General features: G+C 56.5%; 2 protein-coding genes, 1 non-coding gene and 1 pseudogene across 4 annotated transcripts in view; all 4 read left to right on the top strand.

Moving 5' to 3' along the window:
- Positions 1-2,068: 2,068 nt before the first annotated feature.
- NOL12 (nucleolar protein 12) lies at positions 2,069-6,223 on the top strand. Of its 2 annotated transcripts, none has more exons than XM_029953901.1 (6): positions 2,069-2,223; positions 3,354-3,459; positions 3,795-3,843; positions 4,366-4,508; positions 5,424-5,518; positions 5,932-6,222. In XM_029953901.1, exons 1-6 carry the CDS (start codon positions 2,141-2,143, stop codon positions 6,095-6,097), a joined length of 642 nt encoding a protein of 213 aa, XP_029809761.1. In that variant the 5' UTR covers positions 2,069-2,140; the 3' UTR covers positions 6,098-6,222. The 2 variants fall into 2 exon arrangements, with proteins under 2 accessions (XP_029809761.1, XP_029809762.1); XM_029953902.1 differs by lacking the exon at positions 2,069-2,223 and adding an exon at positions 2,355-2,898 and having other exon boundaries at positions 5,932-6,223.
- On the top strand, positions 4,632-4,763 carry LOC115305852. The gene has a single exon (XR_003915040.1). It is a non-coding gene; the product is annotated as a small nucleolar RNA SNORA21 (small nucleolar RNA).
- Positions 6,224-10,886: 4,663 nt separating the features above from the next.
- Positions 10,887-10,996, top strand: LOC115305784 (annotated as a pseudogene).
- Positions 10,997-14,498: 3,502 nt separating this feature from the next.
- The window catches only part of TRIOBP (TRIO and F-actin binding protein), a 50,293-nt gene continuing 37,258 nt past the window's right edge, over positions 14,499-27,533 (top strand). Inside the window, exons 1-8 of the mRNA XM_029955415.1 lie at positions 14,499-14,601; positions 14,722-14,752; positions 17,899-18,073; positions 18,389-18,496; positions 19,087-19,226; positions 20,816-21,011; positions 22,008-22,176; positions 24,456-26,508. Coding sequence (XP_029811275.1) covers positions 14,499-14,601; positions 14,722-14,752; positions 17,899-18,073; positions 18,389-18,496; positions 19,087-19,226; positions 20,816-21,011; positions 22,008-22,176; positions 24,456-26,508 — 2,975 coding nt within the window. The remainder of the gene's footprint in view (positions 14,602-14,721; positions 14,753-17,898; positions 18,074-18,388; positions 18,497-19,086; positions 19,227-20,815; positions 21,012-22,007; positions 22,177-24,455; positions 26,509-27,533) is intronic.

The raw sequence follows: 27,533 nt of genomic DNA, 5'->3' as shown, positions 1-27,533 counted from the left end.
CTGCACTCAAAGCTTCTGGACCCGAGGTCTCCCAGAGCCCTGCAGGGGCAGCAAGGGCTGGATGGGCTGCAAGAGCCACCCACCCAGAGCTCCCCAACAAGGTCCTGTGGAAGCAGCTGTCCCCTTCCTTGGTCCCTGTCTTTGTGTCAGACCAGAAGCTCGGGGAGCGCAGAAGTCAAGGAATGGCTTTGTGCCCCACTTGCTACTTGAGCCACTTTGGTCAAGGCACTTCCGCTGCCTGAGCCTCCTGTTTCCTCACCTGTGTAGTAGGGATGAAAGCAGCACCAGGTCATAGGGAGATTGAGAGGACCAACTGAGATAATCCACAGGAGGCCCGGAGAACATTCCTCAGCAGAGCGGGAGGTTGAACAGATGGACCGTGGAGAGGGACGGAGCCCAGGGAGGTGTATGATTTGGCAAGTCCAGCGGCAGACCCCTGACGTCTCATCTAAGCCAGTCTGCTTGGGGCAGGGGGGCAGTGCCTGGTAAACAGCAGGCAGCAGCCCTGAGAACCACTGCCTGGGATCCAGGGAGAAGCCAGAGGGAGGGTACCACGGGTGGCGTTAGGGTGTGGCCACGGAGGGGCAAAAGGTCAGAAGGGAAATTGTTCACCATCTTGAAGCCGCACCGTTCAGGGAGGCCCCTGCTGTGCCCTGGGTTTGGGGATAACTTCCTCTTGGCACCCGCCATGGGACCCTTCATGGCTTCAACATTCACAGAGAGATGTACCTGCTGTGTGTCTGGCTCCTTCCAAACCTCACGGTCAGGGTCTGCATCTTGCCCTCCAGAGCAGGCAGGTGAGCTACTGGGGGAGGGATCACTCAGGCCAGTGGCCCCAGGAGCTGGACCGTGAGGCCATAGACTCAGGTTCAAGTCTCAGCTTGGACCCAGAATAGCCCTGTACCCCTGGACAAGTTGTGTCTGCTGTCTCAGAGAACAAGTCTCTTCTCTGTGTGCCTGGCACAAAGTAGGCACTGAACACACATATGTTAACTTGCCCTCTGGGCTTTTCAAAGGAGAAGGTGGGGGGGTCTTAAGGATCTTTTATTCCTTTGATGTCCCCACCCTCAGCTAGTTCTGGGGTCACCTCCTCTGAGAAGCCCTTTGGACTGGAGGAGCCAACACTGAGCTCCGGAGGCCTCCTGCACTTCTCACTTGTGCTGTAATATTCATCGACCCTGCCAGACTGGCCCGTCCTTAAAAGCTAGGGCAACAGCTTGTCCGCGGCACCCAGCACAGGTGAACTAAGATGTAGGACTCAGGCATACAATCCTAGTTACTAAAATTCCCCTGCTGGTGGTGTTCTGAATGCCTTCACATGGATGTCCTCATTTTCAGTAGAGGATGTACTGTTACGCCCCCATGACACACTCGGGGAAACTGACATATAGAGGGGAGATGGCATATATGACTTATACACAATGTTACTTTTCCTCAGAATCCTGGTTCTCAAAGTGTGACCAGTGGACCAACATCAGCGTCACCTGAGCACTTGTGAGAAATGCAGATGATGGGGCTCATTCTCCCCAGAATGAATCAGAAACTCAAGGGGGGCGTGCAAAGCGATCTGGATTTCAGCAAGCCCTCCAGGGGATTCTGATGCAAGCCAAAGTTTGAAAACCTCCGCCTTACAATATCCCTGCAGAGTCACTATAATTATTCCCACTTTATAAATAGGGTAAATGCAGCAAAGCGAAGGCAATTGGTCCAGAACCACAGCTGTCATTGGGGTACCAGGTTCTAATCCAGATAATCTGGCCCCTGAAATGTGCTTTTGGGGACCACCAACGAGGTGACATCAGAATCAAAAGTAGGATCAACAATATTTGGCCATTTAGTAATAACTCCGTACTGAACGCCTGCAGAGTGCCAGACACCCTGCTGGGCTCTGGGACCTCGCTTTCACTGTTGGCTATTCTAGGAGACGGACTGGGGTTAGTAATCACCGAGGGGGAAGGTTTCTGCGTGTCACACCCAAAAAGCAGGACTGGGGAGGCCGGCTCCGCGGCCCCTTTAAAAGGCGGGGCCTGAGGAACGGAACAACGGAACCTAAGTGAGCGACGCGCCGGGGAGGGTAAAAACGGTACACGCGGAAGTGTTTTAGGCGTGCGGGAGCCGCGCCGCCGGAAGCCTCACCGCTATGGGCCGCAATAAGAAGAAGAAGCGAGATGGCGACGACCGGCGGCCGCGGCTCGTTCTCAGCTTCGACGAAGAGAAGCGGCGGTGAGTGCCAAGGCCGGAGCGGATCTCCTTCGGGCCGCCGGCCAAGGCCGCGGCCTGGCCCAGGAGGCTTACGCTCACGCCGAGGCCCCTTCCGGCCACGCCCAGAGGGCGTGGCCCGTGTCTCCCTTTCGACCCCCCCTCCTACTGCGGAATGGAAGCGGCCGCTCCCGGCCCCCAGCCTGGGGAATGGGATCGCTCGCCCCGCCCTCTCTTTTCCAGCTTTGCATCTTCTGCTGTGTGCGCTTTGGCCGGGGGGTGCGGGGGCAGGGGACTGGGGGCTCGTGGCGATGCCTTCGACCTCCCTAGCCCAGCCCCCCGGTCCCACACGCGGTAGACTCCGCTGTTGCGGATGAGTGACGGATGAATGAGATGGGAGTGGCTCAAGTTTATTTATTCACTTGTCAGATGCGTACTGAGCTCCTTCGGTGGGCGCGCCCCATCTCAGGACCCCTGAGCTCGACCCCTGAGCCTCAGCGTCCGGTCCCTTACATGTTGTCCATTCAGAGTGCCACTTGGGGATATGGTAGTGGGTCAGCGAAAAGACTAGTGTTGGGCCCCGGAACATTTGGGGATGGTGCACCCAGCACTAGAGAGATAAGGACCCAAGATCAGATAGGGGAGGGAAATGCTGGGGCGTCGTCGCGAGGCGCAGGGTGGCACCAGCAGGCCCTACAGGTGGGTCCCGGGGGTAGGTGTCTTGGGGGATATGGGGTGCCAGTCCAGCGCGAAGTTTGCAGACGCCTGGGTGAGGGTGGCCTTAAAAGCCTTGCCAGAAGTGGATTAATCCCTTAGGTAATGGAATCTGTCAATGTAGAAGGGGCCCCCGACCGGCCGTTTTGCTGGAAGCTGAGAGCCTTGGAGGGTAGTGGGTAGAAAGTGGCAGCATCTCCTTCTTTTTCCTAAACTTACACTCTCTGTGACTTTTGGCAAGTAACCTAGCCTCTCCGTGCCTTGGCATCCCTATCTGTGAAATGAGGATTGGTGCCCGCTACACACCTTGTTGTGAGGAATCTATGAGTAAACCCATGTTAATTTTGGGAGCGGTGCAGTAGTCGTGGTTTTTCTCTCCCTGGAGTGAGCCTTCCTTCCCTTGTGTCCCCTCCTGACTCTCCCTTGCCTCTTTCCTGTAGGGAGTACCTGACTGGCTTCCATAAGCGCAAGGTAGAGCGGAAGAAGGCAGCCATTGAGGAGATCAAGCATCGGCTCAAGGAGGAGCAGAAGAAGCTCCGGGAAGAGGTGCAGGGGGGAGGCTACAGGGAGGAGGGAGCCTCCTAGGGAGGTAGGGAGACAGTGTGTATGTGTGTGTATATATATATATATATATATATATATATATATGTACAGTCTGACTCCCAAGGGATTTACAGCCTTGGATGGCCTCAATAGGGCCACCTGCAGGAATGAGGGGAGGTGTGCACAGGCCTGGGGAACAGTTTGTACGGGTAGAACCATGGTGGGCCCAGCCGGGTTTGGGGAAGGTTTAGAATCGAATCTCCTCGTGTCTCCTTCTGAGCCATGGATGCCTGGGGTTGGCCACAGACTCCCTGTGTTCCCTTTTCTTTTGGTTTCAGCGCCATCAGGAGTACTTGAAGATGCTGGCCGAGAGAGAGGAGGCTCTGGGTGAGTCCCAGCTTTGCCCTGACCTGGAGAATAGCTAAGGCCTAGGCTTATTTATCCCTTGGTGGGTCAAAGCGGAGAGGTGTGGGGGCTGCACAAAAGCTAACTTCCCCAGCTCTGGGCGTCTTGGTGGTGACCTGGGGGCCCAGGATGTTCAGGGACGTCTAAACGTGAGTGGATCAGAGACACGGAGGACAGACCTCTTGGTAAAGCGATTCCTGAGCAGAAAGCCCAGTTTTGGAGGCCTGGAGGGGGCGAGGGCCAGAGGAGCCGGGCGGCAGCAGCTGCTGGGGTCATACTGGGTTTGTCCTAGATGAGAACCAGATGGTCCGAGGTTCTCCTGGAGCATCAAGGGAGGAGTTGAATCACTTACATTTGTCCACAGGCTGGGCTCTGGAGCCGGTGACTTCCTGGACACTGTCCCACAGAGAGACAGAGGCCACTGAGCTCCAGGGCTGGGAGGGGGGTTGGAATCTGGTCACTCGTGCTATGAGGCTGACAGCCGCCTCTGTCCACTCTGCACAGAGGAGGCGGACGAACTGGACAGGTTGGTGACAGCAAAGACAGAGTCGGTGCAGTATGACCATCCCAACCACACGGTCACCGTGACCACCATCAGCGACTTGGACCTCTCGGGCGCTCGGCTGCTTGGACTGGCCCCTCCTGAGGTGGGTGCGACTTCGGGCCCTAGGAGAGAAGGGACCCAGGAAGTGCTGGCCTGTGTTACGGGGAGGGATTCCGGTGCGAGGGGCCGTCTCCCTGCCACCAACAGTTTAAAAAAAAAAAGGCTCCCCCTTTTAAAAGTACTCAGTGGGCCTTGACTCATGGCCCACCGAGCCTCCCCTAAAGAGCAGACTGAAAACACCACTTTTGGGAGAAGGGGCAGCGTGAGGTGTTCCGCTTCGGTCGCTGGTGTGACAGGCTGCTCCGCCTCGGTGGGGGCACCGACTGCTGGCAGCATTGGCGGAGGGAGAGACTTTGCAAGTGACCGGGAAATGCGACGTGGCCAGAACGGCCTCAACTCTCCACAAGTAAATGCGAGGAAAAACGTTAAAAGAAAAAAAGGAAAGCAAACGGAACGTCGTTAAAAATATATCAAAGAGCCTCCCGGTTCTATATCATCTCCCGAAATGTTTGTGTACCGTTAAAGTTGTGCCTGCCCAGGCCGTGTGGGCATTTCTTTGATGGAAGTACTTGGAGGTACAACGAGGCAAACCCCACTTCCTGTCATGGCTTCAAGGGTCCTTAAGTCCTGAGCTGCTGCCTTATCACGTCCTTCGAGGTCTCACCCTCACCTGTTTTGGGCCCATTGTTCCGTACATCCTCCCCTCCCCCCCCAGGTGACAGCGGACAGTCAGACACGCACAGGTGGAAGACCTCAGGAAATGGGGATGAGGCCCCAAAGCCCAGCTCTTCCCTGTGTGGTCCCCACGTTGGGGGTACACGTGGTTCCCCCCATCCTCAGCCTTCTCTAGGCCTTGAGCCAGCAGGCCGTGCCCTCACGTGACAGAGCTGTGACTGCTCTGAGCCAGGCCTCCTGACCTGCTGCTCTGTGTAACGGTCCTTGTCCTGTGCCCCTCTAGCAAGCGGCTGAGCACGGGGCCGAGGAAGAGGCGTCCACGGAGAAGCTGACCAGAGCCTTACCCAGGAAGTCCAGAGATCCCCTCCTGTCCCACCGGTGAGCCCTGCCCGTCCCCCCCCACCCCCAACACTGCTCCCCATGGCTGACCGTAGTGACGATACCCCTGTGGAGTCGCCCCTCGCTGGCCTGTGGTGGGTGGCATGGGGCAGGTGTGGGACCTGGAGCAGCCACTCTGCTCTCCTCTGTTCTTGAGGGGTCCTCGGTCCTGCCCTCCTCACTGTCCCCCAGCCCCACTCCCTGGAAATGGCCAGCCCTGGGTGCCCTCGGTGCGTGGGGTAAGGGCCATTTCATGAGCCGAGGACCTAGCAGGCCCTCTGGGGGCAGAGCAGGGACACCTTGGGCACGGATGTGGTGCCCCCGGCACACCAGGCCTGTCCTGACATCCTCCGAGGGCCGGGCACTCGGTTGCCCCCCCACCCCAGCCTCACCAGCCTTGCCCATTCCCCCAGGATCTCTACTCTCACTGCCTCGCTGCATGCGCACAGCCGCAGAAAGAGCAAGAGGAAACCCCTGCGCCACGCCCGAGACGCCACCAAGAAGCCCCCAAGCGCCACTCGCACGAGCAAGACGCAGCGCCGCCGGCTGACGGGCAGAGCCCGGCACAGCGGAGAGTGAGCCCCTTGGATCAGACCACCTGGGCCTTTGAGTGCGGTCCCGTCTCCGCCCTGTGGCCCCGGGTTGGACACTGGCTCCTCTCTGGCAGCTACCCCCCCCCCCCCCCCCCCCCCCCCCCCCCCCCCCCCCCCCCCCCCCCCCCCCCCCCCCCCCCCCCCCGCCCCAAGCTTTGACCCTGGGAGGGGGCAGGCAGCCAAGGACCCTTCGGAGCCGAGTCCGGGACATCTTCCCCCTAAGCCCTCCTTGGATCTATGAATCCAAGCACCCCTGAGGTCTTCTTGGCCCAGATCCCGGTGCCACGTGCCCAGGGCACCCTTCTGAGGGGGTGGAGCCCGTCTGGGGAATGGGTCCATCCTCACCGCCCAGCACTTTTCCCTGTGGGTGTGGAAAGGGAGTGTTAGGGCTGCCCCGCCCCTCCATCCGGGCTTCCAGCATAACCGGGGCTGGAATCCGGGGTCGTCCTGCTGCTCCGCGAACCAGGCGCCCTCTCCTGGCTGAGACTTCGGGTCTGGCCCTTCTGCGTGGCCTCATTGGGGCTCCTCAGCTGAGTCTGAAGTGGCGGAAGCAGAGGAGTTCCAGAGCATTCCCCACCCCCAAGTGTGGGCTTCCTCCCCAGGCTTCTGGTGGCTCCTGGGGAGAGACCCACCAAGGCGTCGCTAACCCTTGTTAAAGAAAACATATCTTGGCTCACCTGAAAGCGTGACCAGTCCCAAGCTAGCGTTCTGCGGGTCTGCCAGGTTTTCACGCCCTTTACGTGCGGCCTCAACACCAGGCTCAGGGCGCCTGGGCGGCTCCGTCAGCTAAGTGTCCGGCTTCGGCTTAGGGCATGATCTCTCGGTTCATGGGTTCGAGCCCTGCGTTGTGCTCTATACTGACAGCTCAGAGCCTGGAGCCTGCCTTGGATTCTGTGTCTCCCTCCCTCTCTGACCCTCCCCTGCTCACGTTGTCTCTTTCTCTAAAAAATAAATAAAACATTAAAAAACAACAACAAAAAAAGAAAACTAGCCTTGTCCCAGCTTAAGAGTGACCTGCCTGAGCCCCTGGCCCCTGACTGAGCAGGTAATGGACCCGAAAGGACGGAGCACCTGCGCGGGAGCACGGAGACACACGGCCTCCCTCCGCCACCCCCTGGTTCCTGGGGATTCGGGGGCAGAGCACAGGAATCGGCTTGCGCCCTGGTTAGGGGAGTGAGCGGTGTAGGCGGAGGAAGGTGGGTCTCAGCCGGGACCGGTGACAGATGGACAAGGGGACAGGAGCACAGCTGCAGGTCCCATGTGGCCGCGGGGTGGGGAGGCTCAGGCCGAAGAGGGAGCTGAAGTCTCAAGCAGCTTCTCCTTCCGATCACCCCACAGAGGACTGCTGTTGGGCAGGCTCAGGAACAGGGGCTCTGTTAGGGGGTGACTGGAGGTGACTGGCGCTCTCCTGTAGTCTGAAGGCCACACCTGGACTTGGGCACTGAAGCTCTGGGCTCACGGCTGGGAGGCCCTGTGACCTGGGGCTCCAGCTCCTTCCACCGGCTGTTCCCACAGCCTCCCTGGTGACTGGCTCTGCTGGGCCACCTCCCTCCTGCGCAGAGGGCAGGCCCCCTCCCAAGCTCTCCAGGTGGTTCTAGCGCTCAACCAAGGGCAGCGTGCAGGAGCCTGGCCCTCACAGGCCCCCGGGAGCAGGGCACAGCAGGGCAAAGATTCGAATCCTGACTCTGCCACCCGGCCTCTGTGTGTGCGCTTCGCTGTGCTGAGCCCCCTGGGTCTGTCCCCAAGTGGGGGATGACAAGACACCTACCTCTTAGGGCTGCCCTGGAGCTGAAAGGAGCCACTTCCCACAGCACCTGCGGTGTGCCTGGCCCGGGCTGCCACTGTCCACTGAGACATGTGAGCCTGGTCTCATCTCCCGGCCCCAGAGCCCCGGTGTCACCTGCCACTCGCATCTGCAATTTGTGCTGTTTACAAGTATTAAATTCCCATCCACTCTCTCCTGTGTGTGACCTCAGTTCTTCCAGCAGACCGAGGAAACTGAGTCAGCGGTTTGCCAATCTTGGGATCAGAACTGGTGGGATCAGAACCCTCTGGGGGCACCTGGGTGGTTCAGTCGGTTAAGTGTCCGACTTTCCTTCAGATCATGATCTCACCGCTGGTGGGTTCGAGCCCTGCGTCGGGCTCTGTGCTGACAGCTCAGAGCCTGGAGCCTGCTTCGGATCTGTGTCTCCCTCTCTCTCTCTCTGCCTCTCCCCTGTCCATGCTGTCTTTCTCTCTCTCAAAAACATGAATAAAAACATTAAAAGAAAAAAAAAAAGAAGTTCACAGGCTGCTCACAGCCTCTCTTGCTCCGACTTCTAGCCACCTCTGCAGGGAAGCCTTCTCTGACTCCTCCTCCAATCGCGGGGCATGAATCCTTTTCCCACTATGGGCTTCGACGACAATGTGTGTTTCCTTCTTTTTATTTTATTTTTAAGTTTTTTAACATTTATTTATTTTTGAGAGACAGAGACGGTGTGATCAGGGGAGGGGCAGAGAGAGGGAGACACAGAATCTGAAGCAGGCTCCAGGCTCTGAGGTGTCAGCACAGAGCCCGACACGGGGCTCGAACCCACGAACCGTGAGATCATGACCTAAGCTGAAGTCAGACTCTTAACTGCCTGAGCCACCCTGGAGCCCCTGCTTCCTTCTTTTAAACACTGAACACATTGTAATGTCTGTCCCATGAGCCTCTGGAGTGAGAAGTTGTGTCAGTAATTCAGCAATCGCTGTTTCTACTCCTGGCCCCGGGCCCCTTTCAGTGTGGGTCCTCAACCAATCCTGGCTGAATTACATGGGACCCAATTCCCCCTCCCCACAGGTGCTCCCAGTAACTCTCAAAACAATCTGTTCTAGAATTTTCTTGGCCCTAGTGAGCCGTGTTTGCCTGTCTGCAAGTTTCTGGGTCTGTTTTTTCCTCCTTCCCATCACCACACACATCTCTCCTGAGCCCCATCCGATGAACTTTGCCCTCTCCCTTCCACCCGAGTCAGCAGGATTGCCAAATAACAACCAAAAAAGAAAGAGGACGGGAAAGTAATTTATCAAGCGCTTCTCGTGTGCCGGACCAGTTTCGGCATTAAGTCACAACAGCCCCGTGAGCGGTATGAGCTCCATTTGACAGGTGAGAAAACTGAGTCTCCAGATACGAAATGTCAGAAGTTACCTGTCATGGCTAATAAGACATAGTCCTTACATCCCACAGAGGGGGGCAGACACACGGAAGTCTCTCTGGAAGTCAGAGGTTCAAGAGGACAGACACCCTTACGAGCCCAGAGGGGCCCAGAGCAGAGAGGAGGTGACCCTTGACGTGAGTCTTGAAGGGTGGTTAGGATCAGCCAGGCAGCTGTGGTGGGGGGGGGGGGATGAGCGGGCAGGCAGGGGGCCCTGGTGAGCCAAGGTGGGGGGCAGTCAGAGGAAAAGCAGCTGCAGAGCCCCCACCACCCCCCCAGAGCCCAGATCCTGAAGGGTCTCAAATACTGAGCTAAGGATCTGGACCCTTAGTTTGCGGGCACTGGGAGCCCCTGGGTGGGGTGGAGGGTGGCAGGGGAAAATCAGGGTCAGTGATTGTTTTAGAGAGATTACTGCCCCCCCTCCCCGCCCAGTGGCAGCGTGGACGGTGCACTGGGCGTACTAGGGGCTCCAGGACCCTGTTGTCATTATTCCGTTATTCCGTGAGAGGCAGGGAGGCCCTCCTCTCCTGCGGTGTCCATTCACTCCCTCCCCAAGCATCTACTGGGCGCTAAGAGGTCCCGGCCACTGGGGATACCCTGGGGGCGGGAGAGGGCAGTCCCTGCCATCGGCTCATAGCTCATAAGCTGTAGCTGTGGGGATCGAGTGGAGAAGACTAGAGGACAGATGATACTAGTAGCATTTATTGAGCACTTACTGTATACCAGTCACTCTTTACCTGGTTTCGCTCACGGAGCTCCCACAGTAGCCCCATGGTCTGGGTGATTCCATTAAGCCCATTTTGCAGTTGAGGCACAGTGAGGTGGCCCCCTCAGGAAGCAAGCCATACCCTCGATGCAGACACAAATACTGACCCATTGGCTGAACAAGCCGAGTCTTCCTTTCCAGGGGCGCACTCACATGGTCCATGATGTGAAAGACCCCCTAGGAGCCATTGAGTCTTGCATGAGATCTCTGCTCAGCACAGTGAGCCCCTTCCTTAAAGCCAGGGAAGCAGGGAGGGCTTCCTGGAGGGGGGGCTATTTAAACTGTCACTAAGGGAATAAATAATCTATGTGTGAGGGGTGCCTGGTGGCTCAGTTGGTTAAATGCCCAACTTTGGTTCAGGTCATGATCTCGTGGATCCTGAGTTTGAGCCCCACAGCAGGCTCTCTCCTGTGAGCATAGAGCCCCTTTGAATCCTCTGTCCCCCTCTCTCTACCCCTCCCACACTTGATCTCTCTCTCTCAGAACAAATAAACTTAAAAAAAAGAAAAAAAACTGGGGTGCCTGGGTGGCTCAGTCAGTTAAGCATTGGACTTTAGCTCAGGTTGTGATCTTGCGGTCTGTGGGTTCAAGCCCTGCATCAGGCTCTGTGCTGACAACTAGCTCAGAGCCTAGAGCCTGTTATCAGATTCTGTGTCTCCCTCTCTCTCTGACTCCCCCTCTGCTTGCGCTGTCTCTGTCTCTCAAAAAGTAAATAAAAAACATTAAAAAAAAAAAAAACCTATCTGTGATTTACCACTTCAGAAACACTGCATATTAGCTTGGTTTGACTCACAGCAAATTTAAAAACAATTTGACTTAAACAAACAGTTTGACTTATACTCTGGTGTTTCTTCAGATCCTAGAAGTGTTTTGCCCTTTACTAAAGGTCTTTGTGAAGAGGAACTTATCTGAGTGTTTACCCAATTTTTTTTGAGGCAAAAACCAAACCAAAACCAAAACCAAAACAATTTGACAGCCATATTTTAAGATGTTAAGATTTCATGCAGAGGTTAAGGTTTCTGGCTCTTTCAGTAAAAGTAAACCCGGATGCAATTTAAACAAAAAAGGTGGGGGGCACCTGGGTGGCTCAGTTAAGCCTCTGACTTCTATTCACGTCATGATCTCATGGTCCATGAGTTCAAGCCCCGCATCAGGCTCTGTGCTGACAGCTAGCTCAGAACCTGGAGCCTGACTTCAGGTTCTGTGTTTCCCTTCCTCTCTGGCCCTCCCCTGCTCATGCCGTGTCTCTCTCTCTCTCTCTCTCTCTCTCTCTCTCTCTCTCTCAAAAATTAATAAAACATTAAAAGAATTGTTTAACTATTTAAAAAAGAAAGAAGGAAGGAAAAAACATAAGCCTGGCTGTCTTGGATCACCACTTCCCAGTGCAGCCACGGGATGGAGTCAGCCCTGATGACCCCATTAGAGACTCCGGCCTTCCAGCTTCTGCCCTACTGGGCCACGCCCCCTGCGTCTCTACCACGCCCGCCCTGGAGCACATGATCCTCCGCAGTTGGGATGACCATTCCCCCAGGACTGCGAGGAAGCCTAGGTCGGAGGGGGTGGAGCGGGTCTACAAGATCGGTCGCGGTTCAGCTCCCCCAGACCTCTGGGAGAGCGTATCGCAGACCCGGGAACAACTGTTAACAACATGAGCAAAGACAGAGAGAGATAAGCAGGCTCCGGACTCTTCTGGGAGCTGAAAGGGGGATGTGAGGCTGGGACAGAATGGTGACAATGGTGACGAGCGCTGCCCTGGCTGCCATTGTGCCCTTAACCCTGAGCCAGCTGAGCCATCCCACAGGACTCTGGGACTGCTTTTTAGACCAGGCTCTGTCATAAACAACTGAGTGGCTTTGGGCAACTTGCTTAAGCCGCTGAAGCCTTAAGTTTCACTCCTACGAAATGGAGATGGTGACGGCTGCCCTTCTCATCCCAGGGAGGTGTGGGGAGAACCCCTACCGTAGATGCAGACAGCCTGGCCCCCTTGGGAAAAGGAGGGGCTGTTCTTGCTTAGATGATTAAAAGCCCTGCTTTGGGCCTCACTCACTCTTAAAAATTTTTTTTAATTTTTTAATGTTTTTTACTTATTTTTGAGAGACAGAGAGAGACAGTGTGAGCAGGGGAGGGTCAGAGAGAGAGGGAGACACAGAATCTGAAGCAGGCTCCAGGCTCTGAGCTGTCAGCACAGAGGCTGATCCGGGGCTCGTACCCATGAACTGTGAGATCATGACCTGAGCCGAAGCCGGACGCTTAACCGACAGAGCCACCCAGGTACCCCCTCACTCACTCTTAGTTAGAACCACTGTCTCCTCCAAGAGGGGGGCTTCCTTCTTTCAAGAGTCCCCAGGACTCCCTGGCCCCCTCCTCTTACCTCCTGTCCAGTCATTTCTCTTTCAGGACCCTGGCTTCTGCCTACCTGCCTACCACCCTCCCCTGCCCTGGAGGGGCCCAGCGTCTTCTCCAGGCCTTCTCAGACATCACACCTCAGCGAGGCTTTCCCTGACCGCCTTATTTCAAATGCAATGCCCTCCCCACACCAGCCATTTCCACCCCCCTTCCTGGCTTCATTTTTCTCCTTAGCACCTCTCGCCAGCCTACATCCTCCATATTTATTTATGGAGTCCTTATTTATCTTGTTTGGGGCCTGTTGGTCTCCACTGGAATGTAAAGCAGCAAGAAGGCAGGAGATTCAATCTGTTTGCTAAGTATTCTACCTGCAAACTAGGACTCCTTAAGTATTTTATGAATTGAATTGTCAGGAGTGCCACCCTGAGTTAGCTCCAGGTTTTACTGTTCGGTGGGGGGCAGGGGCTAAAGAGCCGGGGCCCTGTCCTGAGCTTCAAACTCAAACCAAATGTTTAACCCACCCCAGACTCAGAGTGGTCAAGCATCTTTCTCAAGATCACACAGCCAAGAGTCGCTAGCGTCAGATACTGAGCATCGGTCTCCCTACTCCCTGTTTTGCTCACAGTAATTGAGATCAAGCTGAAAACTCATTATCCTTGTTACTAAACTGTGTTTTCATCCATTCCACCCTGGGCCAGAACGACTTGTTCAGGGGCTATCTCTTCTACTGCTCGCTGGTCTTATCTCAGAAGGAAGCACATTTTACTCATGTTACCATCTCCCCAGTGCCCAGCACAGATACATGTGAATATCTGGGTGAATTAGTGAATGAAGATGCATGTGGTGCTAGAGGAGTCCTACACACCGGGGTTTTCGTCTTGGCTCTGCCTCTTACTAGCTGTGTGACACTGGCAAGCTAATTGTCCGTAGTTGCTGTGAAACAAAGATCTTGGTACTTACCCCTTTGGATTACCGTGTCCTAATGAATGTAAAGATTTTGGAATACGAGCTGACACATAGTGCAGAATAAGTATTAGCTTAAAAGGGGGGGGGGCGATTAAAAATAAAAGCAGAGTTGTGCATTTTGTGAGTGAGTTCTACATCAGTGCAAGTGAGCAGATGGAGGCTGAAAACCCCTGGGCAATTCATTTCATCCCCACAGGTCCTACTAAATCTTCCCGTTTTACAGATAAGAAAACTGAGGCACAGAGAATTTAAGTCTCTAGCCCAATTTCTGAGCTAAGACCAGCCTAGGGAACTGCAGAGGGACTGCATCGCTGGGAAAGAGATCAGAGGAGCCAGATCCGCCAGCGCAGCCATCTGACGGCCCCCCTGGGATCCCAGACCCAGCAGCTCAGGCGAAACGTGCAGCGGATCCCGCGCTCAGAGGCTTCTGGACGCCGCCCGCCTCCGCCTCGCCCCCTGCCCTCGGGTTGTCCAATCGCACAGCCTTTATGTAAATGAGGCGCCTGGAGCCAGCCTATGCGAGAGCCGCAGGGGAGTGATCTTCGTCCACCTCCTGGGCAACGTTCTGATTCATTGTTAAAATTGGAGCGGTGACCCCGACATCCCACCCTGGCACCTCCTGTGCGTGGAAACCCGAGCCGAGGTCAGTAGGGCTGCGCTACGGAAAGGGGTGGAGGGGGATGGGGAGGGGAGGCTGGTGGGGTAAGGCCGAGGGGGGAGGCAGACGCAGAGGGACTGGCTGACCCGCTGGAGAGGTCCCGGAGTCCATTCTCGGGGTGGGGTATGAGTGTCTGCTGAAGGGTTCCCATAGTTACAGCTACACCTAACGTGCATTTTTGAGGATTCTGCCAGTGGGTTGGGAATAAGGAGGCGGAGGAAGCGGGAGCCGTGAGGGGCTCATGGCACAGAGCCCCCGTCCGCCCCCAGGAAAATGAGTCCTTGTCAGGCGATGCTCCTTTATATGGCCAGACCGGGAAGAACCGCCCAAAGCTGGGCGGGACCGGTTCGCGCCCCCTCCACCCTTGGGGCAAGGGACGTCTCGTGGGAGATTTTGGCCCTGGAAGAATCGAGGGGCAAGTGGGTACCCCCTTCCAAAACACACATACACACCGGCCTCTGCCACCTCCCCAGATCTGATGGTGGAGAAGAAGCCCGGAACCTTCGCCCTGACTGCCCCAGGGGAGGATGTAAAATTGCACAGCTCTCGGCTGAGATTGACAACAAAGGCTTTATCCCCAGGTAGGCTCTGGAGGAAACTTGCCAGGTGAGGACAGGTGTATGGGCAGGGGACCTGGGGGCACTGCAAGGTGCATGGGGTTTGGGGATACGGGCTCCTCCTCTGCCCTACTCTCCTCATAGGGCTCCATGTGAATGAGGAAGGGATCTTCAGGTGACTCTTTTGTCGGGGCATCCCCCTCCCCTGTCCCAGGGCTTGGCATCGGAGCTCTCAGTGGCCTCCCCCAGGTGGGAGAGCCCTGTGCTCAGGTCAGAGCACCAGTTCAGCCCCTGGGGCCTAGAACAAGGTATGGACCCCCTTGTGACTCTTTCTTGCCTCATCTTAAATTGGCATCAGCTTTATCTGTAACATAGAACTGTAAGAAAAGGGACTCGAACTTTGGGGTGCACTGACTCACCTAAGAAACTTTTTAAAGATGCACAACCCCAGGCTTCACACCTCCAAGAGATTCTGATTGGGTGGATCTGTGGTGGACAACTGAGAATTTACTTTTTTTTTTTTCTTAAGTAAGCTCTATGCTAAACAGGGGCTCCAGTCCACAACTCGGAGGTCAGGAGTCACATGCTCTACTGACTGAGACAGCCAGGTTGCCCCGGGCATTTTATGAGCAGCTCGGCTGAGTCTAATGCAGGGTCCTTAGAACAGACTTTGAGCAACACTGCGGTAATGACTAGAAATCACGTGTCAAATGCTTGGCAGAGGGCCTGGTACTTAGTAGGTGCTTCGTGAGTGTTTGTCGAGTGAATAAACGAATGGATACATGGATGATAACCTTATGTCCTCGGTCCTTGTCTGTCTAGTGGCAGCTGAGGCTGGGTTCCGGTGGTCCACCAGTCAGTTACCTGGTTTTTGCCCCCACCCTTTCTTCTCACCATCGGATCACAGGAGCCGCCGTGGCCTGACTCAGCCAATATGGAGGGGGTGGCTTGGACTGTCCCTTGTGAATACTTTGAGGCCAATGTGCTCGCCCAGAGTTGCTGTCAAAACTGCTTCTACCCTGAGGAGGCCCACAGAGCAAGGCACCAGGTAGGCCACCTTTCCTGAGCGGTCATGGTGGTTTGGGATGGGGACTGATGGACTGTCCCTGGCTGGGCCACTCACTTGTGGCCGAACCCAGACACTGGCCTCCCTCCTGGGCAGAACCTCGATTCTGCTGTCTGCACGATCAGGGGCCGGGACCCCGTTACGTTTCCCAAATGTGAGTCATTCTCTCCTGCTTTTATGTTTTTTCTTTGCCACAGCCTCATGTCATCTAGTACTTACTTTATTGCTCTTTAAATAAGCACCCTTTTAAACTTTATATTGAAACACAACGTTATATCATCACTAGAAATAGAAAACTAGGATCGAATCCTTTTTATAGAAGGTGAAAAAGGAAGAACGAAAGAGAAATCAGAAATGTCCTTAAATTCGAACCAAAGAGTCTGCAGGCTCGGAGCCTGACTCTCGCTGTCTCTCCATTAGAAAGGGCGATGGGCATGTGTTAGGGAGACATTGCAGGTGCCCAGGCACCCACTGGAGACTTTCTCCTTGAAGGGACTGAAGGAACAAAATGAGATGTGTTTTCTCACTTGGCGATCCGTGTGGTCTTACGCCACACCCCTCTACATGTAAACCCAGAGCCCTGGGAGAAGCAGGGGATCGGTGAATCCCCACAGACCCCTCCAGCATTCACCCCCCCCACCCCCCCACCCCTGGCCCAGCGCCGTCATTCCCAGAGGGTCCCGAGCCTGGCCGCTGGTTCTATGCACAGTGTCAGGCTCCATGGGGTGGCCAATATAAGGGAGTTGCCATCCAGCTTCAGAAGCAGGGAAGCCAGAGTTCCAAATCTAGGTTTGCCCTTTACCTGCCGTGTGACCTGGGGCCACATACCCTCTCTGACTCCGCTCTCTTCGTGGGTAAGTGGGGCGACAGGGCCTTCCGCTCAGGGCACCTGACACTATTTAGCCCAAGTCCCATGTGGTTGGTTAATTCAATACACATCAGTTTCCTCCCTCCCTCCTTCCTGACCCGAAAAGTAAATCTGGAAGATTCTTTTCTCCCTGGCTTGACACTGCCAAGAACAGCCCTCTGGCCTCAGCCCCAAGTTCAGGAAACAGGCCTGAAAGCCCCATGGGTCTGTCTCTGATGTACCCGCCCTTTCCCAGGTGGTGGGGCGAGGGCAAGTGTGAAACAGGAGGCGAAGCCCGGATACACACAGGTCTGCATTCGAGAGTCAGTCCACCCACTTCTGGGCTGAGACCTGGGGCCCAGCCCACGTGTTCACACTATTCATACCGACCAGGTTACGCAAAGGATGCCGGGCGCTGTGCTGCCCGAGAATGCGCAGAAGTGGCCCCAGGTCTCAGGGCAGCCCTCTCCCTGAAGCTTACTTTGCTCCCCTAGGAGCCTGGGTGCCGGATGCCTCCCTGCTCTGCTCTCAGCTGCGCTGAGAGGTGGGGGAGGGGTTATCCCTGTAAATCACAGGGGCCACCAGGTCAAGGCCAGAGTCTACCGGGAGGGAGGTGGGAGGGGTCCTGCTCTTTGCCGGGCCTACACATCCCTTTCAATGTATTTATTCCTTTTTTTTTAAATTAAAGTTTTACTTACTTAAATACTCTCTGGACCCCATGTGGGGCTCGAACTCATGACTCTGAGAACAAGGGTCACAGGCTTCTCTGACTGAGCTAGCCAGTCGCCCCTCAGTGTATTTATTCCTAAATGCATTTAACAATCTGTTGATTTACCACAAATGAAATTCTATGTAATGTTTTTACATCATTTATTATATGTGAGACGGACGGCCCAGGCCCTGCGCTCAGCCCTTTTGCAGGTATTAACCCATTTAACTCTCGTGACACCCTGAGGAGGTGGGTGCTCTTCTCACCCCAGTTTTGGAGATGAGAAACCCAGGCTCAGAGAGGGTAAGCTGCCAAGCTGAGGACACCCAGCCGGGAAGTGGAGGTGCGAGGATTGGGCTGCCCGGCCAGGCGGGAAATCAGAACCAAGGACTGGCTCCTGGGCTGACTGGTGCGGACAGTGGGTAGTGTTGAGGGCTGGGGATGAAAGCAGGGGGGAGGCGCCGTAACAGGCCTGGGCTCCTGCTTGGGTCCAGCTGGGCTGCACCCCTTTTCGGTACCCTGCCAACCGCTCCCTCCTCATTCATGTGGCGAGGTCCCCAGGGTGGCCAAGGCGCCAGGCTGGGCTGCGGATCTGACACCTCCCGCTGTTGAGTTCTGATCAGAATCTGGCTCCGGGGCAGGGGTGGGGGGGCAAAACTGAACCCAGACGGGCCTCCTCTGGCTTGGACGGCCTGGCAGATATGCCAGCGCCCACTGCCCTGGCGCTGCCTGGGGCCGAGAGCGGCTTTCTCGGACCCCGGGGCAGTCTGTGCCCGCCCTGATCTGTGGTCTGGCTGCAGCCGCAGCCCCGGGTGCTGAGCTGCGGGGTCCCCGGGGAGCCCGGGCCCAGGCCCCCGCCCTGCCCGACTCTCAGGTGAGCAGGTGGGGATCAGGTTCCTGCGGTTTCATGTCCCGCATTGTTCTTGGCCTGGCCCGGCTTATGAAAGAGTAATGAGGGGCCCCTGCTCACGGCCGGCCCCTCTAAGGTTTCGCTGCCTCTGCCGCTGCCACCACCGCGGGCCCAGAGTCAGGGCCTGGGAGGGCGGCAGCGTGGGGGCCTGAGCCGAGCCCCCCGGGGACGAGGGTGCTGACAGCCGCCAGCCGCCACCGCCACCGCGGAGCCCGCCGTCCAGGTAACCTGAGAGGGGGCGGGGTGCGGGGTGCTGTGGCCGCTGTCTCCCACCGCCAGGGAGGGCCCGCCACCCCGGGACGGAATGGGGGGGCCTTTCAGGAGGTGAGAGGCCGTTCCCCCCGGGTGAGCCCAGCACCAGCCTTCGCAGGTGTGGCCCTGCTGAGGGTGAGGGAGGGAGAGAAGGGCCTTGGGCTCGGCCCCCCCACAGGGCCTTGGACCCTCCCCCTTGGAGCCCCCTGCCTCTCCTTTAACCCCCCCCCCCACAAATAGCAAATACAAGCGATGGTCCTCTCCCTCCCCCTCCCCTCCTCATCCTTGCTTTCCAGCTACGGAAGACCCCCGCCCCTTTTGGGTCCCTTTGTTAGCTCACACCCTCGGGCACCCACCCGTCCGCATGTAGCAACACGCATGTAGTAATGAACTTACATGCCTTGATGTAAACGTAGGCATTAGCGTACCCCCTCCCCAGACTTGCGTCCACACGCATGTGTGCACACTCGCACCCACACAGGCGCTTCTACAAACACATACCTGTGCACACATGTGTGTGCGCACATGCCCTGCACCTCTGCAGCCCCAGCTGGGGTCCCTAGAGGCGCTTCCGGCCTGACGACAGCTCTCCTGGAGAAGCCTGAGATCCCAGGACGTGATGCCTGGACACCCTTCTACCCGGCCCAGTGGGGGAGGGGCTGCGCAGGGGGAGGGATTCCCCCACGTGGGCCAGGCGCTGCCTCCTCTCTCCAACTCTGCCCCAGGAGCTGGGGAGCCCTCCAAGTGCCGAGGTGCCTTACTGCGACCTGCCACGCCGCCCGCCTGCCTCTCGGGGTCTTCTCAGTTCCTCGACTGCCGGCTGCCAGTCCGTGGTGGGCCCGGGCCTTGGGCCAGGGCCAGAGAGGTGGGTAGAGCCCCAGGCTTGGGGAGGGGCTCTCTAGGGGAGGCTGGCCTCACCTACCCTACCCTGCACCCCTTCACAATGGCAAGATCTGTCTGTGCTGGCTGTTGGCATGGGTCATCGGTCAGTTCCCACGGCCTGGGCATGGGCACATGGTGGGTGTGTTCGTTCCTCGGGCCCGGTCTCAGTTGGCTCTGGGGAATGGAGCAGCCTTGCACCCACCCCGCAGTGGGCATGGCCCTCTGCCGCTCACATTTCCCGGTTTTCTTTGCACAGCTTTAAAAGATTAAACAGTCTCAGCTCCGGAGTGGGGGGCGGGGGGCACCTGTTACCACCCACCTTCCCAGCAGTGCCCTGCTCCCAGCTCTGGGATTCTCTCCACCCCCAGGCCTAAGCTGAGGTCCCTCTTTGAGGCCATGGTGTCTTGGGAGGTCATGGTCAAGGGCCAGGAACCTGGGTTCCAGCTTCAGTTCCATCCCTGATGGGCCAAGGGAGCTTGGGCAAGGTTTTCCCCTCCTCTAGGCTTCAGTGTCCCTGTTTAAAATTTTTTTTATTATGTTTATTTATTATTGAGACAGAAACAAAGCATGAGTGGGGGAGGGGCAGAGAGAGAGGGAGATACAGAATAGGAAGCAGGCTCCAGGCTCTGAGCCGTCAGCACAGAACCTGATGCAGGGCTTGAACCCAACAAACTATGAGATCATGACCTGAGCCGAAGTCGGCCACTTAACCAACTGAGCGACCTAGGCGCCCCATCAGTGTCCCTGTTTAAAAAATAAGAGGAAGTGAAGGAAATTGGCTTTGCTCTGGGAACGTGGCATTCCTCACAGGTAAGTGTTGCTTACAAATATGTTTCAGAAAGTCTGGGATAAACAGATGTGAGTATCTTTCTTGCAAGACTTGTCAGAACCTTTAGTTTGTTAGCGAGCCATGTGCTTTTGGCTAGGGGAGGTAGAAGTGTGTGGTATGTCCCAGACTCCTTCGACCACAGACCTCTTTTTTCACGGCCACTATCCCTTTCCATCTTATTGGTCAATCTGTGAGTCACTCTTTGGGGCTGCTGCCACCTGAAATCTCGCCTGGGTCCGTGGCTATCCTGACTGGCTTCCTAAAGCAGGGCTTTACCTGCTACTCCCTCCTTGGAGACTGGACCGGTGGTCCCATTACTACCCCTGGAGACGCGCTATCCCCTGACGCTCTCCTTCAGCCCAGTACGATTCTGTCTTCTCAGTTTTGCTGAGCTTGGGGTCCCCCCACCCCCTGACTCCGGTGACAGACACTAGGCATTGGGACCACAGGCGTGGTTCACAATGCAGCTACAGCCCTTCCTAGCTTGTGACCTTGGCCAGGCCCTTGACCTCTCTGAGCCTCAGTGTCTTCATCTGTAAAATGGGTATCATCATGCACATTTCAAAGGGAGACCGTTGTCGATAAAAGAGGCGGTCCATGGGAAGAGCCCAGCACGGAGAGCCCTTGGTGTTAGCTCCCTCCTGTGCTAGAGGGAGGTGTGGGTGTTCCTGGGTGGGGGTATCACTCCCTAATTGCCCCGACTTTTGGGGAAAGAAGTCATAGGTCTGTCTCTCCTCTCCTAGGGTCCCGTCAGCAGGGTCCTCCATCGAGGGCCCCACAGCCACCCCCAGGAGCGGGAGCCAGGAACAGGAAGCAGTGCCCTATCTGGAGGGTCTGTCCCCCTCCCTGTGTGGCAGCTTCGACGAAGGCCCCGACTCTGGCACCAGCGCCAGCCCTGACTGTGACACTCCCGATGATCCCAGCGACTCGTCCTCCCTGGTGAGCTGGGGATGGAAGGTGGTGGCAAGATCAGCCCCCCTGCCGCCCCCCCCCCGGGTGTCCCTGGGGTCCTACCCACACCTCCAGACAAGGGCTGAGCCCTTCACACTGGAGAGCAGGGCCAGGTCCTCTGGACCAGCTACCTGGGAGGGGGAGGGGTCACTGTGGGCGAGCCCAGGGGGCTGGGGGCCTGGCTGTGAAAAGACTGAAGGAATTTCAGTTGATGGGGCGTTCTAGGCATATTGCCACCCGAGTCAGCCCGCCCAAAGCTTCCAGGTCACAGAGGGCTGTGATGTTGGGCGTGCTTTCCAGCCCATGGACAGGACTGGTCCTGGGGCCTGTCCTGGTCATACACCACTGAGCTCCGTGACCAGCCCTGGCCTAGATCTCTGAGGGACAGAGGAAAGGGAGCAGGCTGGGGAGCCCAGGGAAGGGCTGGGGGCTTCCGGGGCCACTACCCCTCCAAGGGCTGTCGCAGGACAGAAAGGGAGGCTATCTGTGAGACCTCCAAGGGGAAGTGATGGGACGGCAGGTGTGGGCTCAAGAAGGCTCACCACCCCCTCTGAGGTAGAGACTTCAATGGCCCTGTTTTAGGGCAAGAAAACAGGCTTGGTGAAGGGAAGCAGCTTACTGAAGGCTACATATCTGGGACATGGAGGGGCGAGCCTTCGAACCCGCTTCTCTCTTGGCCCTGGGAGTGCCTCTGGGGACTGCTGTGCTCCATGGACTCCAGCTACCCTGGGTTCAAGTCCCCTCCCACCAAAACTTTTCCCAGCTCTGTGACTTTGGGTGGAACTCTCAGCTCCGAGGTATATGCCCACCTCAAGGGCTGATTGAAGATTAGCTAAGTTCATGCCTTAATGAGCCCAGCACAGCGTGGGGCATACAGCAGGCGCCCTTTCAATGTCAGTGCCTTTCCCTTCCTTCTACCCATCTCATGCTGGGAGCACAGTCCCCAGAGGCTCCAAATACCCCTCCTCCTCGCTTCCCTGCCAGGACTGGGACACTGTTGGAAGGCAGGAAGAGGCTCCCAGCTGGGACCAGCTCCCCGTGATGATCCCGAGGAAACCCCAGGAGGGCCCGCGAGCCGATGGTGCGCGAAGGGCTCCGTCTGTCCTCACCCGGGCCCCCGTGGGAGGAGAGACCGGAGGCCAGAGAAAGGAAGGTGAGTCCTTCTGAGCCGGATTGGTCCCGGTGACCGCGGAGGCCTGACCAGACCTCACTGGCCATCTGGGTCCGCCCGGCACAGCTTACTTTGGTGGCCTGAGTAAGAATAGTGACAGTTCCCATGTAATTGAGGAGTGGCCATGGTGTACCATATTACCTGCTTTCTTTTTATTATTGTTTTTTAACATTTACTTATTTTTGAGAGAGACAAGAGTGTGAGCCGGGGAGGGGCAGAGAGGGAGGGAGACCCAGAATCGAAGCAGACTCCAGGCTCTGAGCTGTCAGCACAGAGTCCGACGCGAGGCTCAAACTCAGGAACTGTGAGATCATGAGCTGAGCCAAAGTCGGATGTTTAACCGACTGAGCCACCCAGGCGCCTCCGTGCTCCTTGCCTTAAGTACATCATCTCAAGACTAGTTGGTTAGGATCAAGGTGCAATGGACAGAAACTGGCTGCACGTAAATGGAATGACTCACAGAAGTAAAAAAGTTTAGGGGTTTGTGACTTCAGGCACAGCTGGATCCAGATGTTCGAATACTATCTATCAGAAATCTGGTCTCTGCTCTGTTTCCTTCCGCGATGCCTTCATTCTCACCGAGACCTGCCCCCATTCGTGGCATGATGAGTAATATCAGTACTAGGCTATATCCTACCTGCATATTGGCTCCCAAAAAAAGGGGCAGAGTCTTCCCATAAATGTTGCTAAAGTCCCAGGAAGGGTTCTCTCTGGGACCCACCATGGGTCACGTGCCCAAGCTGGTGATCAGGGATGGGGTCAGACCCCTAGGCACACTTCATGGCCTAAAAGCGGGGGAGGAGCTTGCCCAGAGGAAATCTGGGTGATGCTGTTTGCAGAGAAAGGGAAAGGGCTACTGGGCAGATGCCCCTAGCTGCCCGTGACACTGTCTAGCATCTCCCTGACTTGTGAACCCAGGATGGGTGATGGGAGCATGTGGCGGATGGGAGGTGGGGGGGAGAGGAAGCCTGTGGGGGCGGGGGGCATCCACAACTCGCCCCTCCCTCCAAACCTGGTTTTCCTACCACCTGTCCCATGTCACCAGCATTCTGGAGGCTCAGGCCCCAAATCTTGTGTTTTCCTGATTTCAATCTTTCTTTTTTTATATAATTTTCTTAATGCTTATTTATTTTTGAGATACAGAGTGTGAGCGGGGGAGGGGCAGAGAGAGAGGGAGACACAGAATCCGAAGCAGACTCCAGGCTCTGAGCCTTCTAGAACTATCATAGTGGAAGACGCTCATTAGGAGAGATGGGGGGGGCGCCTGGGTGGTTCAGTCGGTTAAGTATCCAACTTTGGCTCAGGTCATGATCTCAGGGTCTGTGGGTTCGAGCCCCGCGTTGGGCTCTGTGCTGTCAGCTCAGAGCCTGGAGCCTGCTTCCGATTCTGTGTCTCCGCCTCTCTTTGGCCCTTCCCCTGCTCACACTCTGTCTCTCTCTCAAAAAAAAAAATAAAGACATAAAAAAATATTTTTTTTAAAAAAGGAGAGATGGGGGAATTTCTCAGAGCCCAACTGCAGAAGTAGAACAAGGAAAGGGAAGTGGCTCCGTGGCTGTGGCTGGACTTGCCTCTCCCTCTCTGGGGTTACACGGGTTCTTGCCAAAACTGCTCTCTATGAATTTGTCCCTGTGCCCTTCCAGCTCTGAAGCTTGCCTCCCATTGACTGAGTCAACCCGGGTTTCTTTTTTTTTTTTTTTTTAATGTTTATTTATTTTTGAGAGACAGAGCATGAGCAGGGGAGGAGCAGAGAGAAAGGGAGACACAGAATCCAAAGCAGGCTCCAGTCTCCGAGCTGTCAGCCCAGAGCCTGATGCAGGGCTTGACCCACAGACCGCGAGTTTGTGGCCCGAGCAGAAGTCGGACGCTTAACTGACTGAGCCTCCTGGGTGCCCCAGGCTGGGTTTCAATTTCACATCCCAGCCTCAGCCTGACAGAGGCCACTAAGCCTCCTCCAGTCTGCCTTATTCACAGGGGTGGAGTCACTTGGTATGGACAGTGGGTCCTCCAAGAAGGGGTTGTGGGCTCTGCCTTCATCATCTCCTCTCGGGGCGCCTGGGCAGCTCAGTCGGTTAAGCGTTCAACTTCGGCTCGGGTTGTGGTTTCATGGTTTGTGAGTTCAAGGCCCACATCGGGCTCTGTGCTGACAGCTCAGAGCCTGGAGCCTGCTCTGGAGTCTATGTCTCCCTCTCTTTCTGTCCCTCCCCTGTTCATGCTCTCTCTCTCAAAAATAAATAAATATTGAAAAACCGATCTCTTTCCAGACCCCTGTGGTGGGAGCCGAAGTTCTGGACAGCACTGGGCCAAGCTCCGGGGAGAAAGTGGAAACTTCTTGGAGCGACACCGCTCAGCGCTCACCCAGGCTTCCTGTACAGCGCCACAGAGCGGACCTCGACATGCCTCCCCCCAGGCGTCCTCTCTCCATCGTTCTGCCCGAAGGGATTTTACCCAGACTACTTCGTCACAGCCTGATACTCCCCGAGCCTCCTCTCCCCGACAGATCACCCAACGGGACAACCCCAGGACCTCTTTCACACAGCAAACCACCCCCAGAGCATCGTCTCCCTCAAGAATTGCCCAACGGGACAACCCCCGAGCCTCCTCCACCCAACAAAACAATCCTCGAGTTTCCTCTCCCACCAGAACCACCCAGCAAGACACCTCCAGAACTTCTACCCAACAGGACAGCCCTCAGACTCCTTTTCCTACGTGTACCCCACAATGGGACAACCCCAGGACATCCTGTGGCCAACGGGACAACCCCAAAGCCTCCTCCCCCAACAGAACCACTCAACGGGACAACCCCAGGACATCCTGTGGCCAACGGGACAACCCCAAAGCCTCCTCTCCCAACAGAACCACTCAACGGGACAACCCCAGGACATCCTGTGGCCAATGGGACAACCCCAGAACCTCTTCTACCCAAAGAGACAACCCTAAAACCTCTAGTACCCAATGGAACAACCTCAGAACCTCTTATACTCAACGAGGCCACCCGCAATCTTCCTCTCGGCAGGACAATCCTGGGACTTCCTCCCCTCGATGCTCCACTCCACGCAACACTCCCAGGAATGCTTCTCCTCATCGTACTAACAAAGACATTCCCTGGGCCTCCTTTCCCCTCCGCCCAACCCAGAGTGAAGGCCCCCGAACCTCTTCCCCATCTCGCTCCAAGCAAAGTGAGGTTCCCTGGGCATCCATTGCCCTTCGGCCAACCCAAGGTGACAGGCCTCAGACTTCATCTCCCAGTAGGCCAGCTCAGCGTGACCCACCCCTGTCCTCCTCTGAATCTACCCAGCACAACCCACCATCCCGGGCCACTTCCTCTTCCCATAACCCGGGCCACCACAGTGCCTCCCAGACTTCACCTCTGCACCCTGCTCCCCGCGGGGCACCCCAGACCTCTCCTGAGCCCCCATGTTCTGTGTGTATCGGGCATCGGGATGCCCCTCGAGCTTCTTCACCTCCTCGCTATTTGCAGCATGACCCCTTCCCCTTCTTCCCAGACCCCCATGTATCTGAGAGTGAATCGCCCCACCACAACCCTCCCTATATACCTCCAGCTGTGTGCATTGGACACCGGGATGCTCCCCGGGCCACCTCACCCCCCCGCCACACCCAGTTTGATCCCTTCCCCTTCCTCCCAGACACGTCCCATGCCGAGACTCAGTCCCCCCAGCACGATCCGCCTCAGTTCCCCCCGCCTGTGTGTATCGGGTACCGAGACGCACCCCGGGCCTCCTCCCCGCCGCGCCAGGCCCCAGAGCCCTCCCTCCTGTTCCAGGATCTCCCCAGGGCCAGCACGGAGAGCCTTGTCCCCTCCACAGATTCTCTGCACGAGCCCCCCCACATCCCCACCCCTGTGTGCATTGGACATCGGGATGCACCCTCCTTCTCGTCCCCACCACGCCAGGCGCCTGAGCCCTCCCTTTTCTTCCAGGATCCCCCGGGGACTAGTATGGAGAGCCTGCCCCCCTCCACTGACTCTCTGCATGGCTCCCCAGTGCCACTCCCCCACGTGTGCATCGGACACCGGGATGCACCTCGAGCCTCCTCCCCACCCCGCCACCCGCCCAGTGACCTAGCACTCCTGGCATCCTCACCCCCGCCGCTGGGCAGCTCCGGGGGCTCCCGGGGCTCCGTGCCCCCTGGGGAGACCAGGCACAACTTGGAGAGGGAGGAGTACACCATGCTGGCTGACCTGCCCCCGCCCAGGAGGCTGGCACAGAGGGAGCCAGGGCCTCAGTGCAGCAACGGGGGCCGTACCCGCAGCCCTGGCCGCGCAGAGGTGGAGCGCCTCTTCGGGCAAGAGCGCAGGTGAGCTCAGGGCGGGTCAGCCCCGTGGGCTGGGGAGGAGGCTTGGCAACAGGACAGGTGGAAGGGTTGCAGGCTTAGGTTGGCAGATGGAAAGGGTTCATACCACCCCTCCCCACCCTGCCACTTACTGGCTGTGTGACCTTGTGCAAGTCACTTCATCTCTGTTTCTACATTTTTGGAGGGTTTGGGTTTTTTTTTTTTTTTTGGACAACCAAGTGTAGCCTAGTGGTTAAGAGCAAAGACCAGAGTCAGGTGGGCTGGGGTCAAATCCACTCCCCAACCTATAGAACCTGGTAAAGTGATTTAACCTATTTGAGCCTCAGTTTCCTCATCTGTAAAAATGGGGAGAACATTAGTACGTTAATTTAAATAAGGTTAGGGGGTTGGGTTTTTTTTAAATATTTTTATTTACCGTCGAGAGAGAGAGACAGAGGGTGAACAGGGGAGGGGCAGAGAGAGAGGGGAACACAGACTCTGAAGCAGACTCTAGGCTCTGAGCGGTTAGCACAGAGCCTGACGTGGGGCTCGAACCGGTGAACTGCAAGATCATGCCCTGAGACGCAGCCGGGCGCTTACCTGGCTGAGCCACCCGGGCGCCCCTAATGTAAATAAGGTTTAACTCTCAAACCCTTTGTTTGATCTGGAATCACAGGTCAATTTTCTTTTTTCCTTCTTCCATGAGGGAGAAGAAAGTATCCATGGGCCCCGTGCATTTGAGAAAACAGAGAGATGTCAATTTAAAACGAATGGCCAAAGTCACCTATTTTAAATAAGAGAACGCACAGAATTACACATTTTTTTAGAAGTTAAATGTCACTTTCCTGGCACGTGGCGACACGGCCTGAAGTCCAGGAATAATGTGACTCCACCAGAGAGTCGCACCGGCAGTTTATGACCCACAGCGTCCTTTGCCATCAGCTGCGGGGAAGGGAAACATTTCCTCCCGATCTGGCTGATGTCTTTCTCCAAGCACCTCCCGGTGTGCAAGGATCAGGGCTGGAGTTCCATTAGTTAAGGTCAAGAGA

Source organism: Suricata suricatta, chromosome 10 (genome assembly GCF_006229205.1).
Source record: "Suricata suricatta isolate VVHF042 chromosome 10, meerkat_22Aug2017_6uvM2_HiC, whole genome shotgun sequence".
NCBI lineage: Eukaryota > Metazoa > Chordata > Mammalia > Carnivora > Herpestidae > Suricata > Suricata suricatta.
This window is presented reverse-complemented; position numbering and strand designations above follow the sequence as displayed.